The sequence below is a fragment of the Mobula birostris genome, chromosome 17 (assembly GCF_030028105.1).
Source record: "Mobula birostris isolate sMobBir1 chromosome 17, sMobBir1.hap1, whole genome shotgun sequence".
Lineage (NCBI taxonomy): Eukaryota > Metazoa > Chordata > Chondrichthyes > Myliobatiformes > Myliobatidae > Mobula > Mobula birostris.
The window spans coordinates 24,717,311-24,742,250 of NC_092386.1; the positions used below are offsets into that span (position 1 = coordinate 24,717,311).

The following is a 24,940-nucleotide window of genomic DNA, read 5'->3' on the forward strand; positions in this document are numbered from 1 at the left end:
AAAGTCCATGTAATTGTAGTAGGTGACTGTTCAATAGTCTTATTGCTTTATTTAGAAAAATAGCTATGAAATGGTGTATATGAATAATTTTATTTCAAAATATTACTGATCCATTATTGTTTTTGACTCTTCAGTACTACAAGTTCAACTGCTAGTAGCTGTGATACAGAATTTACAAAAGAAGATGAACAGAGGTTGAAGGATTATGTTCAACAGCTAAAGAATGACAAAGCAGCAGTCAAGCTAACTATGTTAGAGTTAGAAAGTGTTCATATTGATCCACTTAGTTACGATGTGAAAACACGGGGAGATGGCCAACGACTTGATTTAGAGAATGCAGTTCTAATGCAAGAACTTATGGCCATGAAGGTGAGTAAGGATCACACATTTTGAGAAGTTTAGTTTTAATGACATTTAGAAGCTGTTGTTGAAATATAATTTAGGAAGCTAATGTTCCATTGACCCAGATTTTGCTGATTGGGGTCTGCCACCTGCACTGCCTGTGGGATAACTGTTCTATACTAAATTGACTCGGATGTGCAAGGCCAAGGCCATCTTGGATTTGATTGAAAATGACCTAATATTAAACAGGAGCCAATGTATTTATGGGTCAGGTGAGTGAGTTAGAAAATCACCAAGAAGCTGCTGAGAAACTTTCAATTGAAGACAAAGGTAGTCTCCAGCTCCCTGTCTGTGGAAGTTATCTTTTGGAACTTTCATGAAGATCCCTAACATTCAGTGGCATTCAAATACTATAACTATTTATCTTTCTAAAATAAGAGAAAGTACAGTGATAAAAAACTAAACATTTAAATAATTATCAACAAGCAAAATAACCAAATAAACGCAAAATAATTTGCCTAGTTCTTAAAATTTTTTCCCAGCATTGTAAAATTTCCATTGAAACAAATAGGCTGCCATGTTCTGTGCCAATTCTTCGGTGTAACTGCCTGATAATCTCAGCAATCAAACTGTCACCATTGGAGCCCTTGGGTACTCTGAAGTGGAAAGTATTGACAGGTTTCTCATCCAGCATCTATTAAGTTTAGGACTTTAGCATATAGAGGTTCATTGGACAGATTTCCTGACACATTTTTATAGACCCTAGCATAAGAACGGTGACTTTATTTATCGGAATGGAGATGAACAGTTAAGAGGAAGCAAATATTAGGTAATTAAATATTTTGAAATAATGCTTTATAATTATTTAAACTTGTTCTTGTTTAATTGATTTAGTGTGTAACCCTAGGTTTGGTCGGTGGCATTAGTCTAGGGGAAGACACTCATCAGCCCGCCAAACTTGTGAAGTCTCGTTTGTGTGGATGCTGCGTGATGTTTTCTCCGGTTATAAATCAGTACCACGGAGTAACAAACAGTACACCATATGCAATTAAATGATTTTGCTTTATAATTAATTTAACTAGAGGGTTAGTAAAGAAAACAAAAAGAAAAGGGCCCGTTTTAATGAAACAGTCTAATGCTCATGTTGGAGCTCACAATCTTCTCGGCCGTTTGTTCTCCATCAATTTCCCCCAGGCATCATCAACTCCCAACCTCACTCCATGCCCACTCAGTCCTGCAGTCTACGACCTCTCCGTTCTAGCATCTTCTCTCTCCATCTTCCGCCAAACAAAAGCCTGTGAATACCTCGCTGTTGGGCACACAAAAAAGAAGAACCTCCCCTCATTGGACATTCTAAAGCCCCGTTTTCTTCAATCATAACCCAAACACACTGCTGCTGCAGAGAAATCATTACATTAGCAGTGAAACCTTTCCCAGGGTGTTACACTCTCCTCTCCCACCAAATTTAGTCACGTCCTCATGACTTTGAGATAACTTGCCAACCCTTCCTGCAAAACACAAAGTCCAACCCAAGTGTAAAAGGCAGTGACATAGCCCGTCACAGTGGTAGGGGCCACACTTTGTTCCCCCGGTGCTACATAGGCCAGCCTATCCGGTGGTCTCCTGATTCAGTGAGACCTCCGTACCCCCTCTACCTGGCAAGGCCTCCCCCGGCCTATTACTTGGGCCCACCTGCAACTCAGACCCTTCTGACTCCCTGGCTAAGCCCTGCTTCATCCCTTGCAGTGTCCCGCTGCAACCCAGGCTGTCCACAGATAGCCCCCCGAGTTCACCTGACTCAGCGTGAGAAGGGTTGGGGGTCTCTTCCTCAATCAGTGGGGAGTTAGCAAAAGGCAGTATATACCACACATCCATATCCTCATTCTCTGAATCAGTATCCCACTCAAGGGTGGGGCCCATCTGTTGGTCCTGCAGACGCCTCGTGTTGCCGCAGAGTCCTCTTACTAGGTGTAGGCTCCAGGTCAAGCTCTGGGTCAACCTGTGCCTCTTGTCCCAAAGGCAGAAGGTGGTTCTGATGGAGTATCTTGACAGGCTCATTCCCACCCTCTAGTTTCACCCGGAAAACTGGTACATTTGGCATCTGACTCCTCCACATAGAGCATAGCTGCCCAGTGGTCAACCAACTTGTGCTTCCCAGGTAGCCCCAAATTCCTCATGAGGACTCGGTCTCTTGGCAGGAGTTGGGAGAACCTCAGCTTTTGATCATACCTCCTCTTATTTCCTTGATCCTGCTTGAAGCTGCGACCCCAGCTAATTCATAAGCCCTTTTCAGCTCCCTTCTCATATCAGACACATACTTCAGATAAGTCTTCACTGGTAGGTCGCCCTTGTCAGTCCCAAAACAAAGGTTGATGGGCAACCTCGCCTCGTGACCAAACATTAGGCAATATGGTGAAGTACCCGGTAGCTTCATTTCGGGTACGGTTGTAGCAGTGGACCAGATGTCCAATATGTTGACTCCACCTGCTCTTCTTGCTGATCTCCAAGGTCCTGAGCACGTCTAGCAAGGTCTGATTAAACCTCTCGGGCTGGGGATCACCCTGTGGATGATAGGGAGTGGTCCTCAACTTCTTGATTCCAAGCATGCCCAGTAACTCATGGATGAGCCTACTGTTGAAATCGCGTCCCTGATCATTGTGTACCCACCTGGGGAGGCCATAATAATCGAAATACTTCTCCACAACACTTTGGCCATCGTGGTCGCCCTCTGGTCCTTGGTAGGGAAAGCTTGCACATATTGGGTGTAGTGATCCATGATGACTAAGACATTCGCCATGTTGCTGGCATCTGGCTCTATTGACAGAAAATCCATACACACCAGGTCAAGGGGCCCTGCACTCTGCAAGTGCGACAAGGGAGCTGTCCACGTAGGCAGCATCTTCTGCCGAATGCATCGAATGCATGACTTTCAGTATTCCTCGACCTCCAGCTTCATTTGGGGCCAGTAGAACCAGTCTCTGAGCAATCCATAGGTCTTTTCAAGCCCCAAATGTCCAGAATCATCAGGAAGTGACTTCAACACAATCCTCTGATACTTCTCAGGCAGAACCAGCTGGGAACGCCAAGGTCGGTCCGGAGGTGACGACCTGGTATAGGACCTGGTTCGACAACTCCAACCTGGGCCATTCTTTCAGTAATGGAGGCACTGCAATGTGTTTTGTCTTCTCCGTCTGAGCCATGTCTCCCTTTTCGACTGCTGACCAAACGGTGCTGATGCCTGGGTCATCTCGCTGAACAGCTGCCACTTCCCCAGAACTCAATTCCAGTAACTGGTTTGTCCTCAGAGCAGTCAGGTTACAGTAAAATTGTGGAATGGCGTCATCAGAAGCTCCCAATTGATCTAGCATTTGATCCTGCCCTTGCCTTCCTTTTGCCTTCACCATGATGGCAAACTGACACGTGACTTTTACCCCCGGGGCAGGAGCACTCTCCCACTCTTCATCCCAACCCAGCCCTTCATGCGCACGTCGAGACAAAGCATCAGCATCCAACGAAATCAGTCCGGGAACGATACCCCCACAATTGTAACCCTAGGTTCGGTCTGCGGCTTTAGTCTAGGGGAAGACGCTCTTTGGCCCGCCAAACTTGTGAAGTCTCGTTTGTGTGGATGCTGCGTGATGTTTTCCCCTGTTACAAAGCAGCACAATGGAATAACAAATAGTACACCATATGCAATTAAATAATTTAGCTTTATAATTCTTAATTTGACTAGAGGGTTAGAAAAGAAAACAAAAAAAAAGGGCCCATTTTAATGAAACAGTATAATGCACACGTTGGAGCTCATGATTTTCCCACCGTTTGTTCTCCATTGATTTCCCCCAGGCATTGTCGACTCCCGACCCCATTCCACATCCTCTCAGTCCTGCAGTCTACGACCTCTCTGTTCTGGCATTTTCTCTCTCTCATCTTCCGCCGAACAAAAGTGCATGAATACCTTGTTCTTGGGCACACAAGAAAGAAGAACCTCCCCTCATTGGACACTGCATGTTCCAAAGCCCCCTTTATCTCCAGTCATAACCCAAACACATTGCTGCTACAGAGAAACCATTACATTAGCAGTGAAGCCTTTCCCAGGATGTTACAAGTTTATAATCAGTAATCTTTTTACTTGTTCGACTTTTAACAGTTCAAGTGTTTCTGAATGTCACAATGTTTAAAATCATTCCAGTTAATGTTGGGCTAAGCCTGGGAATATGGCGTAGACTGTGTTTGATTTCATTTAGTTGTCAAGGTCTAGTCTAGCAAACTTATATGACAATAGTGGAACCCTTTGAGATAGGAATATTCAAAGAAACATTTGTACTTTCCACATTGGACACAATGAGCATGGGCTGCTTGTTCCTGACAGAAAGCTTTGGTCCATAGTTTGAATAAAATGAAAACAAATGAATGGAAAGCTCTAAGATCAGGATCTTCTTTTTGAGAATAGAGATGTTGGCAAAAATTGTCATACAATCCATAGTTGGTTTCCTTAATATAGTGGCGATATGATTTTAGTCGGTAGTGGGTAGTGGCTCCATATGTCACTACTACAGGGCATGACGACCCTGCCTTACACAGTCCCGGGCTCAGCTGGCTCCGGCTGACAGTACCCGGTATGGGCCCTTATCCAGGGTTACAGATCCCACTGCCTTGTGGGTATCTTCGGGAGAAGAGAAGGCTAAGGAGTAAACCCTACACAAATCCGGAGTGGAGCCCCTAAGGCGGTTGGATGACCTATCACGTCACCTCCAGGCAGCTCCTGCAGCCAAGCTGATGCCAAATGTACTGCTACGCATTCCTTTGGACCACACCCGCGAGGCCGAGAGGGGGATCTTGATGTCTGGGCAGCCCAAGATCTCCATATTCATCGTCCATTTCTGCGCCCCGGAATGGGCGCAACCATTGTCTACTTAGACAGATGGAGCCATTATTATTATATTATGATATTAATTATGATACTCGGGTTACAGGAGAAATTTGAAAATATAGCTAGGGCTGCAGAAATTTAATTTGAAAAAATGACTGGAATTGTTTCTTTGACAAAGTGAAGATTTATGATTGCGCATTTGGGAACTTACTGTATTCATTAACAAAAATCAATGACTAGGGCATTGATTTACAATTAAAAGATGAAGAGATGAGAAAAGAATATTTTAGCCAGACGGGTTGAGATTGGTAGTTGGAATTGGTAGGATATGGTGTATCGTGGAAGGGAGAGTGTTTATCTTCAAGGTTATACGCTGAGAGGCGAGAAATGCAATTTGTTCAGATAGTTTTTCAACTGTCATTGACACAGCAGGCCAAATTTTTGATTCTGATCAGTCTCAAGTTAATTCAATATTAACTTGAAAAGCCTCAAGCTAATTCAATATTTTGATGGTATTGTGGCATTTTTATTTGTGTATGTAAAGAAAACTTGTAATACCAGATTTTCTGGTGTATTAAGATTTCTCTCCATACATTAAATACAAAACTCCCAAGTTTTGACTGATTTGAGGCACCAGTGGCTCTTCATCTTGCAAAGACTTCCCTATTAGCTAATTATATTTAATCATTTTTGAAATGACTGCATATCAGACATACTTAAATTATTATAACTATCTTTATAGCTGGAAAAGCTGAGCAAGATCATTGGAAGGTGTCAAAGCTTTCGGGCAGGATTTTATTTCCTGTACCAATGGACACTCTTTAGCTACTTAAAAGCCTCTTTTCTCTAGTGACATTAAGTATTTTATTTGATAATAATGTAGACCTGAGATTTGATAATTCTTAATGATACATTTTACAACTGCTGATATATTTTCATAATATTTAAAAATATTGAAACTTTTGAAACTGAATATTTCTGTAATCTGAAGGAGGAAATGGCAGAACTCAAAGCCCAACTTTATTTAATGGAGAAGGAGAAGAAAGCGCTTGAATTGAAGCTCAGCACAAGAGAAGCCCAGGAACAAGCCTATCTGGTGCATATTGAGCACCTGAAATCAGAGGTTGAAGAGCAAAAGGAACAACGGATGCGATCTCTCAGCTCAACCAGCAGTGGAGGAAAAGATAAACAAGTAAAAATAAATTTCACCATTATCCATTAAATTCAGTGCAAGAAACATGATGTAACATAGATGGTAAATTTGTAAACTGATTTATTATTGTCTCGTATTGTGGTACAGGGAAAAAGTTTGTTTTACATGCCATCAATGTATTGAGTTAGTACAAGGAAAACAATAACAGAATGAAGAATAAAGTGTTATATTTTTAGATGTGGTTACAAGTTCATAACAGGGTAGATTTTGAGGTCGAATTCCATCTTGTATTAGGGGATCATTCAATAGCCACTTAAAAAACTAGAGACTGAGAGCTTAATCTGAATTGCTGATACTCACTGTAATATTTTCCTCAATTGCCACCTCTCCTTTTCTCGTAATTATTAAGTATAATTCCAAGGTGCTTCCATTTTCTCTCTTCCATTGGAAGTTACTTTTCACATTTGTCTTCCCTTTACTTCCTGTCACATAAACACATGACAGCTTTGCACAAATTATATAAGAAAAATGCATCAGCAAGTGTATTATAGAAATGCAAGTAATTGTTGCTGTAACACAGTCTTTAATATTTTAATTAGTATTGAGATAAATAATTATATCTCAAAAGATGGCCAACCATACTGCTCCATGCTCCCAGATTTTTTTTATCTTTGCTATTTAAATACATTACATGTTTCAGTCACCCCTCATATAGTTTCCTATAATCTCTTCCCATCTGTCTCAGATTTGGTTTTAAGCTCTGCCAGGTTTTGTGCTTGCTGAAATTCTTTGCATGATCAATTGTGCATCCCCTCTGGGAGTAAGTTGAATCATTGGTCCAGCATTCAGAGATCCTGTAAAGGTGCTTTATTTGCTTCCTGTGTATTTATAGTAACTTTGACACCATACTTTATTACACTCTTAGTTGTGAATGAAGATGAAGCTTACATGAGACTATAGGGCTGAAAGGGATTTATCTGAGGGTTGAATAGTCTACTCCTTTTTCAAACATTCTTAATTCCTAACCTTTGCTGTTCACGATCTATTTGTGGCATCCAGTTTCAAGCCCAGCTGCATTTCTGACCTTTACACAAGCAGTGGCAGTGTCAGCATAAATACAGAATTGGTACAGAACAGAAACTGGAGATTTGAGATATTGCTGTTACTAGAATTTTAGGTAGATGTACATTTGCATTTCATAGGGTTCAGTTCTTGAGCCACTGCAATTTTGTATGTACATCGATTCTTGATGTACAACTTTATTCGCCATATACATTTCTATGTATTAGGAGTTTCCTGTGGTGTGTTGTCACGACATAAAGAATTATATAAAAATAAACTTAAGGTTGAAGTACGGATATGGAATAAATTGTGCATAAGTATCATCATGTATTTACAATGTAAACAGCATTATAAAAAGTAGTTTAAAGTGTTTACAGTGCAGTGATTGATAGAGGGGTGGTGGTGGCTAACTCAAATGGCTGATCAGATTAGCTGTCCAAGGGAACAAACTTTTAAGGTGGTGTGCAGTTTTAATAATCCTATAGTGCTTTCTAGAAGGGAGATTTTAGAAAGGACAGTTTGCCTGGTGGCTGGTATCTACAATGATTTTTTTTCTGCCTGCTTCTTTGTCTTGGATACATACTAATTTTGCAGTGATGGTAGACTGTGGATAATGACTTTTTCAATTGACTTGACAGTACACTGTAGTTTTCATATATTGTGCGAAAATGCTGCAGCAGACAGTAATGGCTGAAGTGAGGATGCTCTCTGTGATGGTAGTGTAGAATTGCACCAGTATATTCTGGGGAAGGTGGAATTTTATCAACTGCCGCAAGAAGTACATCCTCTGCCGAGCCTTTTGTTAAGGAAGGAGATGTGGTTCTCCTTGCATTGGTGATGATTTTGCTGCCCTCATTGACTGCTCACATTCTGATTGTCCTGATCAGAACAATTCCTTATGGGTATCTCATTGCAAGACCATTCTGAATCTAAGCCGTGCAGCTCATAATACAGGACTGGGAAGCATTGGTGGCTAGAACAAACTCTGGCCATAGCTGACAGTTAAATGCTACATTCAGTTGCATTAAAAAATAGGCATTAAAATGTCATTAAACTTGAAGGAAAAATATCATTTAAAATACATAGTAACAATAACAAAATGTTGAAGAAGCTCAGCAGATCAGGCAGCGTCTACAGAGAGGAATAAAGAGCTGATATTTTGTGCCAAGATACTTTGATGAATACAGCCTGAAACATTGGCTGTATTCCTCTCCATATTCTTCTTCTGACCTGCGGAATTCCTCCAGCATTTTTTGCGTGTTTACCCTGGATTTCCGGAACCTGCAGAACCTCTTGTGTTTATTTAAAATTCATGAAAGTTCTTCAAATGATTAAAACATTGGAAACAGGAAGTTTAAAGGAAAAGGTATTTTTATTCTTCCAATTCTTTCTGTAGGCATCAGTTTACTATTCAAATGAATGTACACAAAATTTCTGCACTAGGTCTAACTCGGGAATAGTTCCAAAAGCAGATTCCCATGTCGTAAATACTGAAGAATCTCACCTATTTCCTGCTACATTGTTAGATTCTAGGTGGAGGAATGGCTTTAAGAACTTCATTGGCAATATCAGGATTTTTGTATTCCTGCGTGGACAATTGCCAGTAATTTATGCAGCACTGCCAGTAATCCCAGCAAATTCTGCGACATTAGCTGCCATGTCAAGGGTTACTTCAGTGGCCCAACCAATATCGAGCAATCACGGCTGAGGTTTGATATGGTATAATTCACTTGAACTGTCTTAAGATTCCGTCAAATGTATAAACCTTGATTGCCATACTAATTCATAAAAAACATTGAATTGTAAAGTGTATTCAAGATATCACCACTTTTTCATGGTAAAATATTTATGAACGTGACGCAATGTAAATTGATTGAGAGCCAGTGAAACATTTTGATATTTTTATTGCCTGTTAATCTTTTCACGTGGAATGTTGTCTCCCTTCTTTGTTGATTTCTTGCATGTTAAATTAAGTATACATACGTAGATTCAATATAATGAATTCTGCATTTATATCCCAGAGGATGTATAATTTCTGTGTAATTTGATTCTTTCTAATATTTCAGGATTGTGGCGATGAAGTAACACATGCTTTATCACTAGCTGAAATCAGAACATACAATGACAGTGAGCTTGCAGTTGAGCTAACAAATGGATTGAGACGGTGAGTGGTGTTTTCATAAGAAGCCTTAATTCAGAAATTCTAAACATTTTGTGCATATATTATAGTGAGCCATGATCCAATTTTGTCATGAGTTAAATATATAATTTTAAATTACTTTGGTACCATTATTCTTTGCCATGTAATTTGTATACAGCTTAGTAAACAGGACTGCTCCTAGCCTACCATTCTGTAGTAAGTTTAACTTCCCTTGTTAATTTGATGCAATAATTGCATGAAAGAAATAAATGATGGAAAAGAAAAGTCAAGATTTTTGGCCAAAAATGAAATCCACATTAGATTTTTCAATAGCATGCTAAAATTTATACAAAAGTAAAATCTTTGCCACACGAAGACCCTTTCCTTTGTAATCCATGCTTCTATCTATAAAGCCAAAGGATTTACGTTCTCAATTATTTGTGCCATTTTTAAAGACTGTAAAAGTTCTTCTGGATTTGCTTTGCTGAACATCTACGCTCTGTCCGCCAGAGAAAGCAGGATCTCCCAGTGGCCACACATTTTAATTCCACATCCCATTCCCATTCTGACATGTCTATCCACGGCCTCCTCTACTGTAAAGATGAAGCCACACTCAGGTTGGAGGAACAACACCTTATATTCCGTCTGGGTAGCCTCCAACCTGATGGCATGAACATCGACTTCTCTAACTTCCGCTAAGGCCCCACCTCCCCCTCGTACCCCATCTGTTACTCATTTTTATGCACACTTTCTTTCTCTCACTCAACTTTTTCTCCCTCTGTCCCTCTGAATATACCTCTTGCCCATCCTCTGGGTCCCCCCCCCCCATCTTTCTTCCCGGACCTCCTGTCCCATGATCCTCTCGTATCCCCTTTTGCCTATCACCTGTCCAGCTCTTGGCTCTATCCCTCCCCCTCCTGTCTTCTCCTATCATTTTGGATCTCCCCCTCTGCCTCCAACTTTCAAATCCCTTACTCACTCTTCCTTCAGTTAGTCCTGACGAAGGGTCTCGGCCTGAAACGTCGACTGCACCTCTTCCTACAGATGCTGCTTGGCCTGCTGCGTTCACCAGCAACTTTGATGTGTGTTTCTTCTGGATTTCCTTGTTTTTGGATCCTCTTAAAAATAATGCATCTTGTTATTTTTAGGTGTCCCCATTCATTCCACCAAAGTAAATCATTATTCTCCTTCCTGGTTTCTTATTTCTGTGGTGTGCAAACTTTGAAAGTATGTGTAACTAGAAATAATCATCAATGAAAATGTCAAAAGAGTAGGGATCCCAATATTCTTACAATGTGAAGAAGGCAAGATTCTGGGCCATTCATTAAATCAGAGCACAAGTACATAGCAGAGAAGAAAATGTGTAAAGCAATTTATATAATCCCTGAAAGATTATATTTGGGTAGTTTTTCTTTCTTAGCCTAAAGGACAATGAAAATAGTTGAAACCAGTCTTGTGTCTCCACCAATGTTAATTACCAGATGTTAGCTGGGACTTGAAACAGTAATTGTGGGAAAAGAGCTATGATTCTGGTATTGTTTCGGCTAAAGTAAATACAAATGGCATTTAACAGATTTTAAACTGAGTGGTTTATTAGGAAGAACAGAAAAATTATGACTGAAAGGAATTTATATGAAAATTATTTAGAATATGATACACAAAGAATGTATGAAAGGTGGATAATTATTTGAAGTAAGAAGGTATGAGGCAAAAAGAGTGTGAATCACTTTGGATTAGAAAATCAGCAGATGCTGGAAATATAAGCAACACACACAAAATCCTTCAGTTCTGATAAAGGATCTTGGCCTGAAACATTGACTCTTTTCCATAGAGGCTGCCTGGCTTGCTGAGTTCCTTCAGCATTTTGTGTGTTGCTTGGATTTCCAGCATCTGCAGATTTTCTCTTGTTTATCCATGTACAATTCTTGTGTTTTTTCTTTCTTTACCATATTAAACAAAAAAACACAATTAAAATACTCAAACTACCAGAGTATCTAAATAAACTCGAATATTCGTCTTGGCCATTTTTGGATTGTTGTAATAAAAAAAGGAAATATCTGGAAAAGATGCACAAGGATGTTACCGGGACTGGAAAGCTTGAATTATAAAGAGGGGGTGGGTCAGATGAGACTGTTCCGTGGGAAAAATGAGTTGAAGGGGTGACCTTACGGAGGTTTATAAAATCATGGGGTATAGGTAAGTCTTCCCCAGGGTGAGAGAGCCTAAAATTAGAGGGGTTAGGTTTAAGGTGAAAGGAGAAAGATTTATAAGGAACCCACAGGCCATGTTTGCAACACAGTGTATGGGTATATGGAATGAGCTGTCAATGGAAGTGGTAGAGGCAGATAGAATTACAGTAATTAAAAGATGCTTGGTCAGGTTTATGGATAGTAGAGGTTTGGAGGGATATAGCCCAAATGCTACTTCCTGCTATGGTACTAGCTCAGCAAGGCACCTTGATTGGCATGGCCAAGTTGGGCTGAAGGTTTGTTTTTGTATTGTAGCTCTAACTCTATCGCATGACAGATTTAACTTCACACTGAAAATCTGCAGAACCCTTCACTACATATTATTAAAAGTCATTTTAAGACAAATTAAGAAGAAATTAGATTAGCATTAGGAAAAGTAACACCAGAGTTCAAGGGAAGTACAAGAATAAGTAGGCTTCCTGTTGGGGAACAAACAGTTTACTTATGATAGATTGAATTATCTTCTACTTTACCAAATTTGCTATTGTTTAATCCTGAGTTGTCTTTGGCAAATATAGAGAGAAAAAACTGAAATCTCGTGTGCAGGAACTGGTAACTGCTTTAGAAAGAATGACAAAAAGCAGTGAAGTGCGACATCAACAGTCTGCAGAGTTTGTTAATGATCTCAAACGAGCGAACAGGTGTGTGATTTGAAATTACAATATAAAATTTGTTATTTGCAGTCTACTTTAAAAAGTAGTTTAGATTGCAAAAAATTCATCTAACTAGGTGAAATAGAGGTCACTTCCCTTTGTAGGCTTTTGATTTTCACATCAAGAAATGGAAATCATGAATAGCCTAAGAAAGATGTGGGTTGACAAATTGCGTGTTTTTTTTCTACCATATCTTTCTTCCATATTGCAGAAATCTATTCTACACAGACTCTGCACATTTTCAGAGCTGGATCAGTTTTAACATCTTGGTGTGAGAATTATAGAGCCAATAAGCTGGAAGAGGCATGCTCCCTAAACTCATCCTGTCTGCTATTCCCATGGCCCTGGGGGTCCAATCATCATCCAGGTCTCTGTCATAGCTGTCCCATGGTGTGGAGCAGACTGAGAGCACCATCTGGACCTTAGACAGTGTATCTTGAGGCTGAGACCCTGTTCTGTACCCCCTACAGCTGCCAAATGCTATTCCACTGCTTTTAAATTACTTTGACCATTTGGTATATTTAAGAAAAAAAGTAATTTAAAATATTTATTATTTATTAAGTATCTATTTGTACTGCCCCAATTGCATAATTTCATTCTGTGACGTAGCTTGAGTTCAAGATTTTTTTTCCAACAATTTTTCTTTAAGTACAGCATTTAGAAAAAATCCATTAAGAATAATTATTTTTTAATTACTCATAACATCAAGATTTATTGTTTCACTTTTATTGTAATGTAGCAACATAAGTAATCTGCCTTCTGGTGTGGAAGTGGAAAACAGTGATGTGAAATCTATGCAAATATCCAAATCTTAGTAGTCTAACAATGTTTTGATCATATCTTGTGTATATCATTGACACTTACAGTAACTTAGTCGCAGCGTATGAGAAGGCAAAGAAGAAACATCAAAACAAACTGAAGAAACTGGAAGCACAAATGATGGCCATGGTGGAGAGACATGAGACACAAGTGAGAATGCTAAAGCAAAGAATTGCGCTGCTTGAAGAAGAAAACTCTAGACCACAAACAAATGAGACTTCACTTTAAAAAAACTGTACAGATAGCGGGATGTTGTAAATGATCCACTGCATTAATTCAGAAGACACCTGAAGATAAAAGAAGTAGTATTTGGCACCTTTTTCACATCTGAATTCACCCAGCTGTCACATGTGAAGCACCAGCATAATATTTATGGAGAAACTGAATTTTCCAAAAAATGTCACACATGGCATCTGACACCAATAAATCACTTCCTAGATGTGCCTGTAGAACACTTTTGCATCTTAGTAGAAACACGCATATTTTAATGTATGAATATGGCAAATGGGTGTCCAGAATTTTCTTTGAAAGCAGCTTATTTTATCAGCAGTTTGTACCAATTAGGCAAAGAACTGTATCTTGAGAGTTTGAGCATTTAGTGGATGCTGCTGATGATCTTTCAGTTCTCAGTGTTGCATTTCATCTTCTGAAAATTATATGCCGTTTAAGAAAAAAGCCATCCTCATTATATATATGGTTTACATTTTAAATGCAAAACTGATACCTTTTAAATAATTCTTGTGAAGACTATTACCTAACTGTTTAGTTTAATATTGATACAAAACAGCATATTTGATAAATTAACTGAAACAATTGTTCTAATCCTTATGAGACAAATTTATTTAATTCTTTGAAGGTTTGAATAGATTTTAATGTACCACACCATAGTGCAATATTTAATTAGGCAAATATCAATAGATACTTACAGAATGAACTATAGCAATATCATTCCTAATCTTTTACTTCAGTGACACAATTGAATTTGTTATAATCGATTGTTATATTCAACTTTATTCAAGCAATCCTTTTGTTACAATTAATTTTGCCTTGGGCACAGATGACTTGAGGTTTGGATATTTGAATATTGAATCAAAATAATTCAAAACTTTGACAAAAATTGCCAGAATTGGCCAAATTGGCGTAATTAATACACATGCAAAATTAATATAAATGATGTTTTAATTTGATAACTTTTTGTAAGATGAGTATATTTAACTATGCAGATGAAAAAAGCAGTGGGCTTTTTTCTTTTAGGGTACCGCTTACATAACTACAAGACCCTTCTTTCCAGCTTTATAACAGATAATTTCTAGACAACTTCAAGTAGCTTTTTTTTCTCTATCCCATTGGATTAGTTGTGTCAATGTTTTCTTAAACATTAATCAATTACCTTTGATCACCTGATTAAGGAATCTTTCTTGCTAAGTAAGAAGATATGATTTGGTTCATCTGCAGGAGGCTTCTCCTCTTTATAGAATTTCAAGCTGGCAGGATATTTTTTAGGTAGAAAACAAGTGATTTAATTATCCAATCCAAAAGAACTCTTGATTTCCTGATTGTTGCACTGGACCAGAAGAAGGTCAGTGTTTCTTTTAAGTAATATTAAGTACTGCGACCTAAACAGGCTGCATTTGAATTACTTTTGGACAAAATTGCTGATCTTTTAGAAGAATGTTACAAGATATTAAAACTGTTTCGCTACATGCCATTGTTACTAATGTAAGGACCAGTTCACTCCCAGGTAAAGTTCCTTCACTGAGTAAATTGACTTGCATTTATTTTATTATTTTTGACCTCTCAACATGTATTATAGATGGTGTACTTTTGCAGTCTCTGGTATTATCCAATTAGGGCATAACCCTAGTTTGAAGATGGTGTCTTTTGATATCAAACATCTAAGGTGAAAAAGGACTTGCATGACTTTGCTAACTTTGATATTTGAACTCCTTTACTTTGGGACAGCAATTTTTAGCATCTTGGTCTTCAAATCATACTCAAATATTACATCATTTTTAATATCAATTTGGACAAGTTAGGGGATGAATTGTCACAGTATAGTGTTTAAAAATATATACATATTACAAGTTTGTGTATGCATCTCTCCACCACAGTACAGTCTAGTGTGCTTACCTTGTTATGAGATGCAGATGAGAAAAGGTTATCTTCAATAATAAGATATAAAATATAGTTCTAAGTCATATTTAAGCAATAATTATTTTAAAGGTATACTTTACATGTCAATTCTCTTCCTGCAAGTAATATGTAATTCCTTCTCAATGAGTTATTTGTCATAAGAATAAACATATATGTTCAGAAATTTAAAGCAAATTTAGAATCGCTGCAAGATAAGTGGGAATTTTAGAATTAAAGATTGTTGAATGGTCCAGGTTGTAAACATGGGGTCAAAAGTTATTTGTTTTAGTTGTTTTCCTTATTGACCAATCTAAACGATCAGTGGTATATGAAATAGACTATTTGAAAAATCACCCCAAGGTGAGTGCATGCAACAATTTTTTTTTCACTTCTGTGTAATAATTATCCAGAATTTCTTCCTGTGTTTAAAAATTGTTTTTTTAAGAAAATATTTTAATTATTTGTAAATTACAGCAAAAGAAACCAGTTATTTATACTAAAAATAGAATGTGAGTTAACATTACAAGAAATTATTTATTCCCTGAGCAAAATTCATATTTCAGATTTAACTTTGTTCAGTTACATGTAGAAAGCAATTACTGCTCTCCAGTAATATCAGAAACCATGAAATGAGGCAGTCCAAAGTGAATTCCATCTTTGATTTTATCAATTGAATGTGTGCTACTGCCTTTTATCAGGTTTCAGTGCAGTGACATTGCATAACTAACCATCCATTCCCAGTCTACTACTCATCAAATCTGAAACTAAATGGTAAGGGGATTGAGCTGTGCTAGTAAATTAATACATTCCATTCCAGGTTTTATTTATTATGCATTTTGTTATTATGCCAGTTCAGTAGGTTGGCACTTTGTTTAGAGCTGGACACGGGGCAGAATAAAAGGAATGCCATAAGTCAGGATGTCAAATATGTATAACAATTTGAATGACTTATTAATTTAATTGTTTTGTAACAAAATTATTTTAATTGCATTTACATGTAAAATGTCTAAATGCTGGCATGTACAACATATTAGTTTGTTTTGATTTTGTTTGAATTAACTTCTGAGAATTTGAGCACCTCTGGTCTTTGAAGGTGTGATGGTTGATAACTCCTGTTGTATGATTATAATTTTTAGTTTTCCTAGTTCCTGTAAAATGTAAAACAATTTGTTTTATATAGAATTGTACAAACTCTGCATTTATTTATATGAAGAGACATTTATAATACTTGTTATTTTGCAAAAAAAACTTGTATCTAGAATAAATACTTTTAATAACATTTGATTGTGTTTTGATTCAGTAATGTTTTGAGATCCTCATTTTCTGTTGGAAGTCTTGATTACCAATGGAGATGGTTACACATGCACCAGGCAAGTGACAAGTGATTTAAAAACCTGCATAAATGAACTGGATATCAAGAGTTCAGACTCCATTGTGGAATTTTGTGAATTTGCATTCAGTTAATTAAAAATATAAGCATTTTTAAAATAAATTAATAATGGTGACCATGCACCCACTGAATTCTTATTCAAAATAAAAACAGGTTCACATGTTAGGAAACTTTGTGTTTTAGCATGGTCTATTTCCAGACCCAGGGTGAAGAGGTTTGCTTGCTATTTCGGAGGAAAGTCACTTGTTCAGTTCAAGAAACAATCTACTGGAGGAACTCAGCAGACTGAGTAGCATCTGCAAGAGGAAAAGGAATTGGCAACAATTCAGGTCAAAACCGTACATTGTTTATTTCTGGAGGTTCCAAGATCTGCAGTTGATTGTGTCTTAGTCTCTCAGTTCCATCTGAACTACAAAGAAGTATAGTCAACTCTCCTAATTTACATGAGCCTCCAGGATAAGTCTGGAAAATCAACTGGGCTGGATTTGGTATGCCTAATCTTTACTTAACTTGATAGAGCTGAACAACTTAGATGATTTCAGAGGGACTATGAGAGTTGACCATATTGCACAAGAGAATTATCACCTTGCACCCCACAACAGTCTCTGAATTCAAATTGTCATCCTTCAATTTCTGCTGGATTCCATCAACAAACTCTTTCACCTCTCTGCAGTTTGAAATTGTTTTTTTTATGACTCCCTAATCCATCTTTAGTCCTTAATGCATTTTACCATGTTATGTCCCATAACCTTGCTATTTACAATGCATTTTGCTGCTTTGCTTCTACAAACCCCATTTCCAGAAAAGTTGGGATATTTTCCCAAATGCAATAAAAGCAAAAATCTGTGATATGTTAATTCACGTGAACCTTTATTTAACTGACAAAAGTACAAAGAAAAGATTTTCAATAGTTTTACTGACCAACTGTTTTGTAAACATACACAAATTTAGAATTTGATGGCTGCAACACACTCAACAAAAGTTGGGACAGAGTTAAAATAAGATTGAAAAGGGCACAGAATATTCAAGTAACACCGGTTTGGAAGACTCCACATTAAGCAGGCTAATTGGTAGCAGGTGAGGTATCATGACTGGGTATAAAAGTAGCGTCCATCAAAGGCTCAGTCTTTGCAAGCAAGGATGAGTCATGGCTCACCCCTTTGTGCCAAAATTCGTGAGAGAATTGTTAGTTCAAAAGGAACATTTCTCAATTCAAGATTGCAGAGAATTTAGGTCTTTCAACATCTACAGTACATAATATTGTGAAAAGATTCAGAGAATTCAAAGACGTCTCAGTGCGTAAAGGGCAAGATCGGAAACCACTGTTGAATGTGCGTGATCTTCGAGCCCTCAGGCGGCACTACCTAAGAAACCATCATGCTACTGTGACAATTATAGCCACCTGGGCTTGGGAGTACTTTGGAAAACCATTGTCACTCAACACAGTCCGTCGCTGCATCCAGAAATGCAACTTGAAACTGTATTACGCAAGGAGGAAGCCATATATCAACTCTATGCAGAAACGCCAGCGAGTTCTCTGGGTCCGAGCTCATCTCAGATGGACCGAAAGACTGTGGAACTGTGTGCTGTGGTCAGATGAGTCCACATTTCAGCTAGTTTTTGGAAAAAAACAGGCGTCGAGTTCTCCGTGCCAAAGATGAAAACGTCCAAAAGGTGCAAAAGCCAGCATCTGTGAAGGTATGGGGGTGCATCAGTGCTCACGGCATGGGTGAGTTGCATGTATGTGAAGGTACCATTGATTCTGAGGCGTATATTAGGATTTTAGAGAGGCATATGTTGCCATCAAGGTGACGTCTCTTCCCGGGACGTCCATGCTTATTTCAGCAGAACAATGCCAGACCACATTCTGCACGGGCTACAACAGCGTGGCTTTGTAGACACAGAGTGCATGTGCTTGACTGGCCTGCTGCCAGTCCAGATCTATCTCCTATTGAAAATGTAAGGCGCATCTTGAAGAGGAGAATCAGACAATGGGGACCACGGTCTGTTGAGCAGCTGAAATCTTAAGCAAGAATGGACAAAATTTCCAATTGCAATTCTACTACAATTAGTATCCTCCATTCCAAAACGATTAAAAAGTGTTATTAAAAGGAAAGGTGATGTAACACAATGGTAAACATGCCTCTGTCCCAACTCTTGTTGAGTGTGTTGAAGCCATCAAATTCTAAATTTGTGTATGTTCAGAAAATACAATTAAATGGGTCAGTAAAGCTATTGAAAATCTTTTCTTTGTACTTTTGTCAGTTAAATAAAGGTTCACGTGAATTAACATATCACAGGTTTTTGTTTTTATTGCATTTTGGAAAATATCCCAACCTTTTTGGAAATGAGGTTTGTATTATCATCATCATCTAAGTACCTCCATTTTTCCTATTGATCATAGTACTTGTATAGCTTATCCCCTGGCATTTCTGGACTCATCTTTTTACATTGTCTTATCCATTGCTCCGCCCATCTTCTCTACTACTTTAAACAGAAAAGGTTAATCATTTCTCTTTACACAGATGCTGTCTGACCTGTTAAGGATCTCTGGTGTTTTCATTTTTTATTTCAGATTTCTAACACGTTCTGTTTTTAAAATATTTTCAATAATTTATCACTTAAAAAAATCATCCAGACTAACCTGCCATTCTTCTTGCCATGAGACACTGTGCCAAATTTTCCTTCTAGAAAATGAAATGTAGATGTAATTGGTCAATTTTTTTATATGGTCACAATAATTCTTAGGGTAACCCCTACCCTAAGAATTACAGGAAATATAAACAACGCATGGATGTTGTTGAAAAATATAAATATTGGGGGGCGGGAGTTTTATCTGACAAATGTTTATGTTGAGACACAAATGGGAGTATACCAAATAAATTTTTCAGATTTAATGGATAAAAAGGTGGCTTTTCTGAATTTTGTGAGATGCTTGTTTCAATTAAAATGTTTTTTTTATTTAAATGTATTGTAATTTTTAAATAGAAAGATCACAAATCCATAGTGGTACATGGAAACCAAGAAGCCAGTCTTAACACTTTTTTCACTGCACACAAAAGAAACTCAAATTAGCATATTATGCAATATGCTTCCAGGGAAGCAACATGAGAAAAATGAACTATGGTACAATGTCTATAGATTGCATTTATTTGATCTTTAACTTGAGGCTTTGTGTTAGATTGTGTGGAATATAATAGCACATCATCAGCACTGTATAAACCTGAGCCTTGCTGATTATAAAGAAAGCAGAGATGTTGGGGTCTTTTGATTTTGAACGGCAGATTGAATGCTTCATTATCGGGTTAGCTCTCAAACTGGCCATAAAACAGATTGTGATGAGAATTATGAAAGACTACAGGATGATATATATTATCATCTACAATAGGAAAATTAAATTGGAAGTCATTACACAAAAAAATTAATAGCCCAGATTTTGCTCTTAAATAATGGAGGTTACAAACTGACAGCAATTATGTATTTAAATACCAACAGCTCTGGGATTTATATATTTGCATATTTAAGTGTGCAAGTCCCAAGGTTAGCAATGGTTAGTAACAAGTATTTTAATGTGAGGTTCAGTCTTGTTGGGATCTGGAAACAACTATGCAGGAGAGCTGACTCTGGGATCATTGGGGTGTCTGTGAGGTACTCACTCACTAGAGCTTTGTATGCAGGCTGTTTCGAATTCTTTTGTTTTCTGCAGCAGCAATTTTGATGCCATTTTTGTGCCGGGGTACATGAACAGAGATGACAGACTCTGAAGTAATGTGCCCACATGTTGTCACCATCATAGCCTTTGATGGGGACACCATTGAATACTTTTTTCAAGATTTTTTTTTGTAATTGTTACTTGAAAACTATTACTAATTTTTAAAAGTTACCTGTTTCATATTTATTTCATTTGCTTTACTCAAATTTAAAACTGTTTGCAATAGAACTAAATTATTTTTATATTAAATTCTACACCAGAATCCCTCTACCCTAAAGATTCCTTAATTGTCAGATATTTAATTAATGTTAATCTGGGAAGTCTTCTCATCAATGTTCTTCAAATTCATTCTCAATACTATTGCTGATAATTTGGTTCCCCATATGTAGATTGAAGTTCTGGGCATGTAGATTGGGAAAATTGGGTTGGTGCTGGATCCCAAAAGAGGGAATTCATAGAATGCAGACAAGATGGTTTCTTAGAGCAGCTTGTAATTGAGCTCATTTGTGGAACGGCAGTTCTGGATTGGCTGTACTTGGAGGCACATGATAAATTCGGCCAAAGTCTACATGGTTTCCTTTGGGGGAATCTTGCCTGACAAATCCCTGAGAAAAATATCAAGCAGAATAGACAAAGGAGAGTCAGTGGATGTTGTTTACTTGGATTTTCAGAAGGCCTTAAATAAGCCAGTGAGGCTGCTTAAGAAGAATACAAGTATTGCAAGAAAGATGCTAGTATGGATAGAGGATTGACTGACTGACAGAGTGGGAATAAAGGGGACCTTTTCTGATTGGTTGTTAGTGACTAGTGGTATTCCTCTGGGGTCGATGTTGGGACCGCTTTTTCTTCACATTATATATCATGATTTCAATGATGGAATTGAGGGCTTTGTGGCCAACTTTGCAGACACTACAAAGATTGGTGTAGGGGTAGGTAGTGTTAAGGAAGCAGGAAGTCTGCAGAAGGACTTAAGACTGATTGGGAGAATGGGTAAAGAAGTGACAGATGGAATATAGTGTCGGGAAGTGTATGGTCATACACTTTGGTAGAAGGAATGAAGACACTTTTCTAAATGGGAAGAATAATCAAAAATCAGTGGTGCAAAGGGACTTTGAAGTCACAATGTAGGATTCCCTAATAGTTAACCTGCAGGTTGAGTCAGTGGTAAGGAAGGCCAATGCAATTTTAGTATTCATTTTGAGAGGATTAGAATATAAAAGCAAGGATGTAATGCTGAGGCTTCACAAGGCATTGGTCAGCTCACATTTGGAGTATTGTGAGCAGTTTTGGGCCCTGTATCTAAGTAAAGATTTGCTCTCATTGGAGAGGGTCTAGAAGTAGTTAACGAGAACGATTCTGGGAATGAAAGGGTTAACATATGAGGAGCGTTTGATGGCCATCAAGTTGTGCTCCACCGTTCCATCATGACTGAGTCATTATCCATCTCAACCCAATTATCCTGCCTTCTCCCTGTATCCTTGAAACCCAGACCAATTTTGAACCTATTAATCTCGCTTTAAATACACTCAATGGTTTGGCCTCCACAGCTGTCTATGGCGATGACTTCCACATTTTCAATACCCTCTGGCCAAAGAAATTCCTCCTTACCTCTGTTCTAAATGGACAACCCTCTATTCTGAGTCCGTGTCCTCTGGTCCCAGACTCACCTACTATAGGACACATCCACTCTAGGCCTTTCATTGAAATCCACTCTCCACGCGCCCCCCCCCCCCGCCGGACCCAATTCTTCTAAACTCCAGCAGGTGCTGCTATGTTTTGTAACTCCAAAACTAATTGGAAGAAAAATGCAAGTGCCCGAATAAACGTGTCTACTTCGTTCTTACTTTAGTGAGGTGTGTACTTATGTCATGGCGTAATGACATCTGCCATTCACATACTTTTACATATAACCTGCAATGAAGTTCAAAATACAAAGTAATTTTTATTATCAAAGTACAATTATGTAAAAGACAGAATCCTTAAACAATATATTTACAATATTACTGAAATATTAACCACACAACACTCCCTGCTTAGCTATAAACTGTAATTCAATATAGGATTCATCATGCCTTACCAGGCGCAGATTGGAAGCCTGTGTGGGGCCGACGCAGGCCTCTCATGGTCTGAATCGACGTTCCCTCCAATATAGAATACATTTCCACTCAATTACGTAACATTTTTCAGATATTTCCTATTGAAAGGGTAAATGGGACAATTCATAAGCATTCCCCTGATTAGTTGTCCTCTTAAATTCAATCTTGTAATTGTGTCGTTTGAAAAACAGAGGCCATTTCTGCATTTGTGCTGCTACCATTAATGGAACACCCTGCTGTGGATTGAAAATGGACACTAGTGATTGAAGCTCAGTAACAATGGTAAACTCTCTCCCATACAAGTACTGCTAGAAAAATTGTACATCCCAAACCATATTCAAGACCTGTCAATTTGCATAATTTTTCTCTGCAGCAATAAGGGAACATGATGCAAAGGCTATGGGTTGTTCACTTCCATCACTCGTAAGACATAGGAGCAAAATTAGGCCATTTGTCCCATCAAGACTGCTCCACCATTTCATCATGACTGATCCATTTCCCTCTAGCTCCAATCTCCTGCCTTCTCCCCGTATCCCTTCATGTCCTGACTAAACAAGAATCTATCAACCCCTGCTTTAAATATACCAATGACTTGGTGTCCACAGCTGCCTGTGGCAAAGGATTCCACAGATTAACCACTCTCTGGCTGAAGAAATTCTTCCTCATCTCAGTTTTAAATAGATATTCCTCTATTCTGAGTTGTGTTCTCTGGTCTTAAACTTTCCCACCATAGGAAACATCCTGTCCACATCCACTCTGTTGAGGCCTTTCAACATTCCATAGGTTTCAATGAGCTTCCTTCTCAGTCTTCTGAATTCCAGTGAGGACAGGCCCTGAGTCATTAAACTCTACTCTTTCATTCCCAGAATCATTTTCGTGAGTCTCGTTTGAACCCTCTCCGATGTCAGCACATTATTTATTAGATAAGTCGCCCGAACTGCTCACGATACTCCAAGTGAGCCCTCACCAGTGACCTTCCAAATCTCAACATACTTCCTTGCATTTATATTCTAGTCTTCTTGAAATGAATGCTAATATTGCATTTGCCTTCCTCATCACTGACTCAACCTGCAAAATAACCTTTAGGGAATCCTGCATGAGGACTCCCAAGTCCCTTTGCACCTCGGATTTCTGAATATTCCCTCCATTTAGAAAATAGTTTATACCTTTATTCCTTCTACCAAGGTGCATGACCATACACTTCCATGCACTAAATTCCATCTTGCCCATTCTCCCAGTCTAAGTCTCTCTGAAGACTCCTTGCTTCCTCAAAATCACCTGCCCCTCTGCCTTTGCGAAAGGGGCCACAAAGCCTTCAACACTGTCATCTAAATCATTGACATACAATGAGAAAAGGAACTGTACCAACACTGACCCCTGTAGAATGCCACTTGTCACTGGCAACCATCCAGAAAAGGCCCATTTTATTCCTACTCTGCTTCCTGCTGGTTAGCCGATCTTCTATCTAGTTTCTTTACTGTTATACCATGGACTCTTAGCTTGTTAAGCGGCCTTCTGTGCGGCACCTTGTCAAAGGCCTTCTGAAAATTCAAGTAAATAACATCCACTGACTCTCCTTTGTCTGTGTAGCCGGTTATTTCCTCAAAGAATTACAACAGGCTTGTCAGGCAAGATTTCCCCTTAAAGAACATGCTGACTTTGGCATGCACCTCCAAGTACACTGGGACATCATCCTTAATAATGGACTCTAACATCTTCCCAACACCAATAGGCTAACAGGCCTACAATTTCCTTTCTTCTGCCCTCCTCCCATCTTAAAGTGAGGAGTGATATTTGCAATTGTCCAGTCCTCCATAAATATTCCAGAATCTAGTGACTCTAGAAAGATAATTACTAATGTCTCCACAATCTCTTCAGCTACCTCTTTCAGAACTCCTGGGTGTATTCCATCTGGTTCAGGTGACATATCTACCTTAAGATCTTTCAGTTTCTGAAAACACTTTATTAGTAATAACAACAACACTCACTTCTGTCCCTTGACATTCCCATGAGACAATAAGTGTTACATTCAGAAGGATTAGCCTATTTTTGTAAAAGTCATGATTATTTATGTGCCCCTTTGAGTTGATACCCCATTTCAATGATTGAGGGATTTTCCACAGCCCTGTGTGTTCGTGGAAAGAGCTTAGAGCATGCCAGTCAGCGACATTCCCTTAAGGACATTCCACAGCGCTGGAAGACCCAACAAGTTTTGGGAAGATCAAAGACTGCCTTTCAAGGCGTTGATGACCCTCTGATGTCTGTCTCCGTTTGTGTCCCTGGGAACAGTCCACACATCAGAGAACCCAATCAAGGGTAGT

General features: G+C 38.5%; 1 protein-coding gene across 3 annotated transcripts in view; it reads left to right on the forward strand.

The window, feature by feature from the left end:
* The window catches only part of mcc (MCC regulator of WNT signaling pathway), a 133,401-nt gene extending 116,720 nt beyond the window's left edge, over nucleotides 1–16,681 (forward strand). For all 3 annotated transcript variants that reach the window (XM_072281397.1, XM_072281398.1, XM_072281399.1), the window contains 5 exons: nucleotides 135–369; nucleotides 6,204–6,404; nucleotides 9,494–9,591; nucleotides 12,335–12,457; nucleotides 13,336–16,681. In XM_072281397.1, coding sequence (XP_072137498.1) covers nucleotides 135–369; nucleotides 6,204–6,404; nucleotides 9,494–9,591; nucleotides 12,335–12,457; nucleotides 13,336–13,516 — 838 coding nt within the window. In that variant the 3' untranslated portion in view covers nucleotides 13,517–16,681. The remainder of the gene's footprint in view (nucleotides 1–134; nucleotides 370–6,203; nucleotides 6,405–9,493; nucleotides 9,592–12,334; nucleotides 12,458–13,335) is intronic.
* The last annotated feature ends 8,259 nt before the right edge of the window (nucleotides 16,682–24,940 follow it).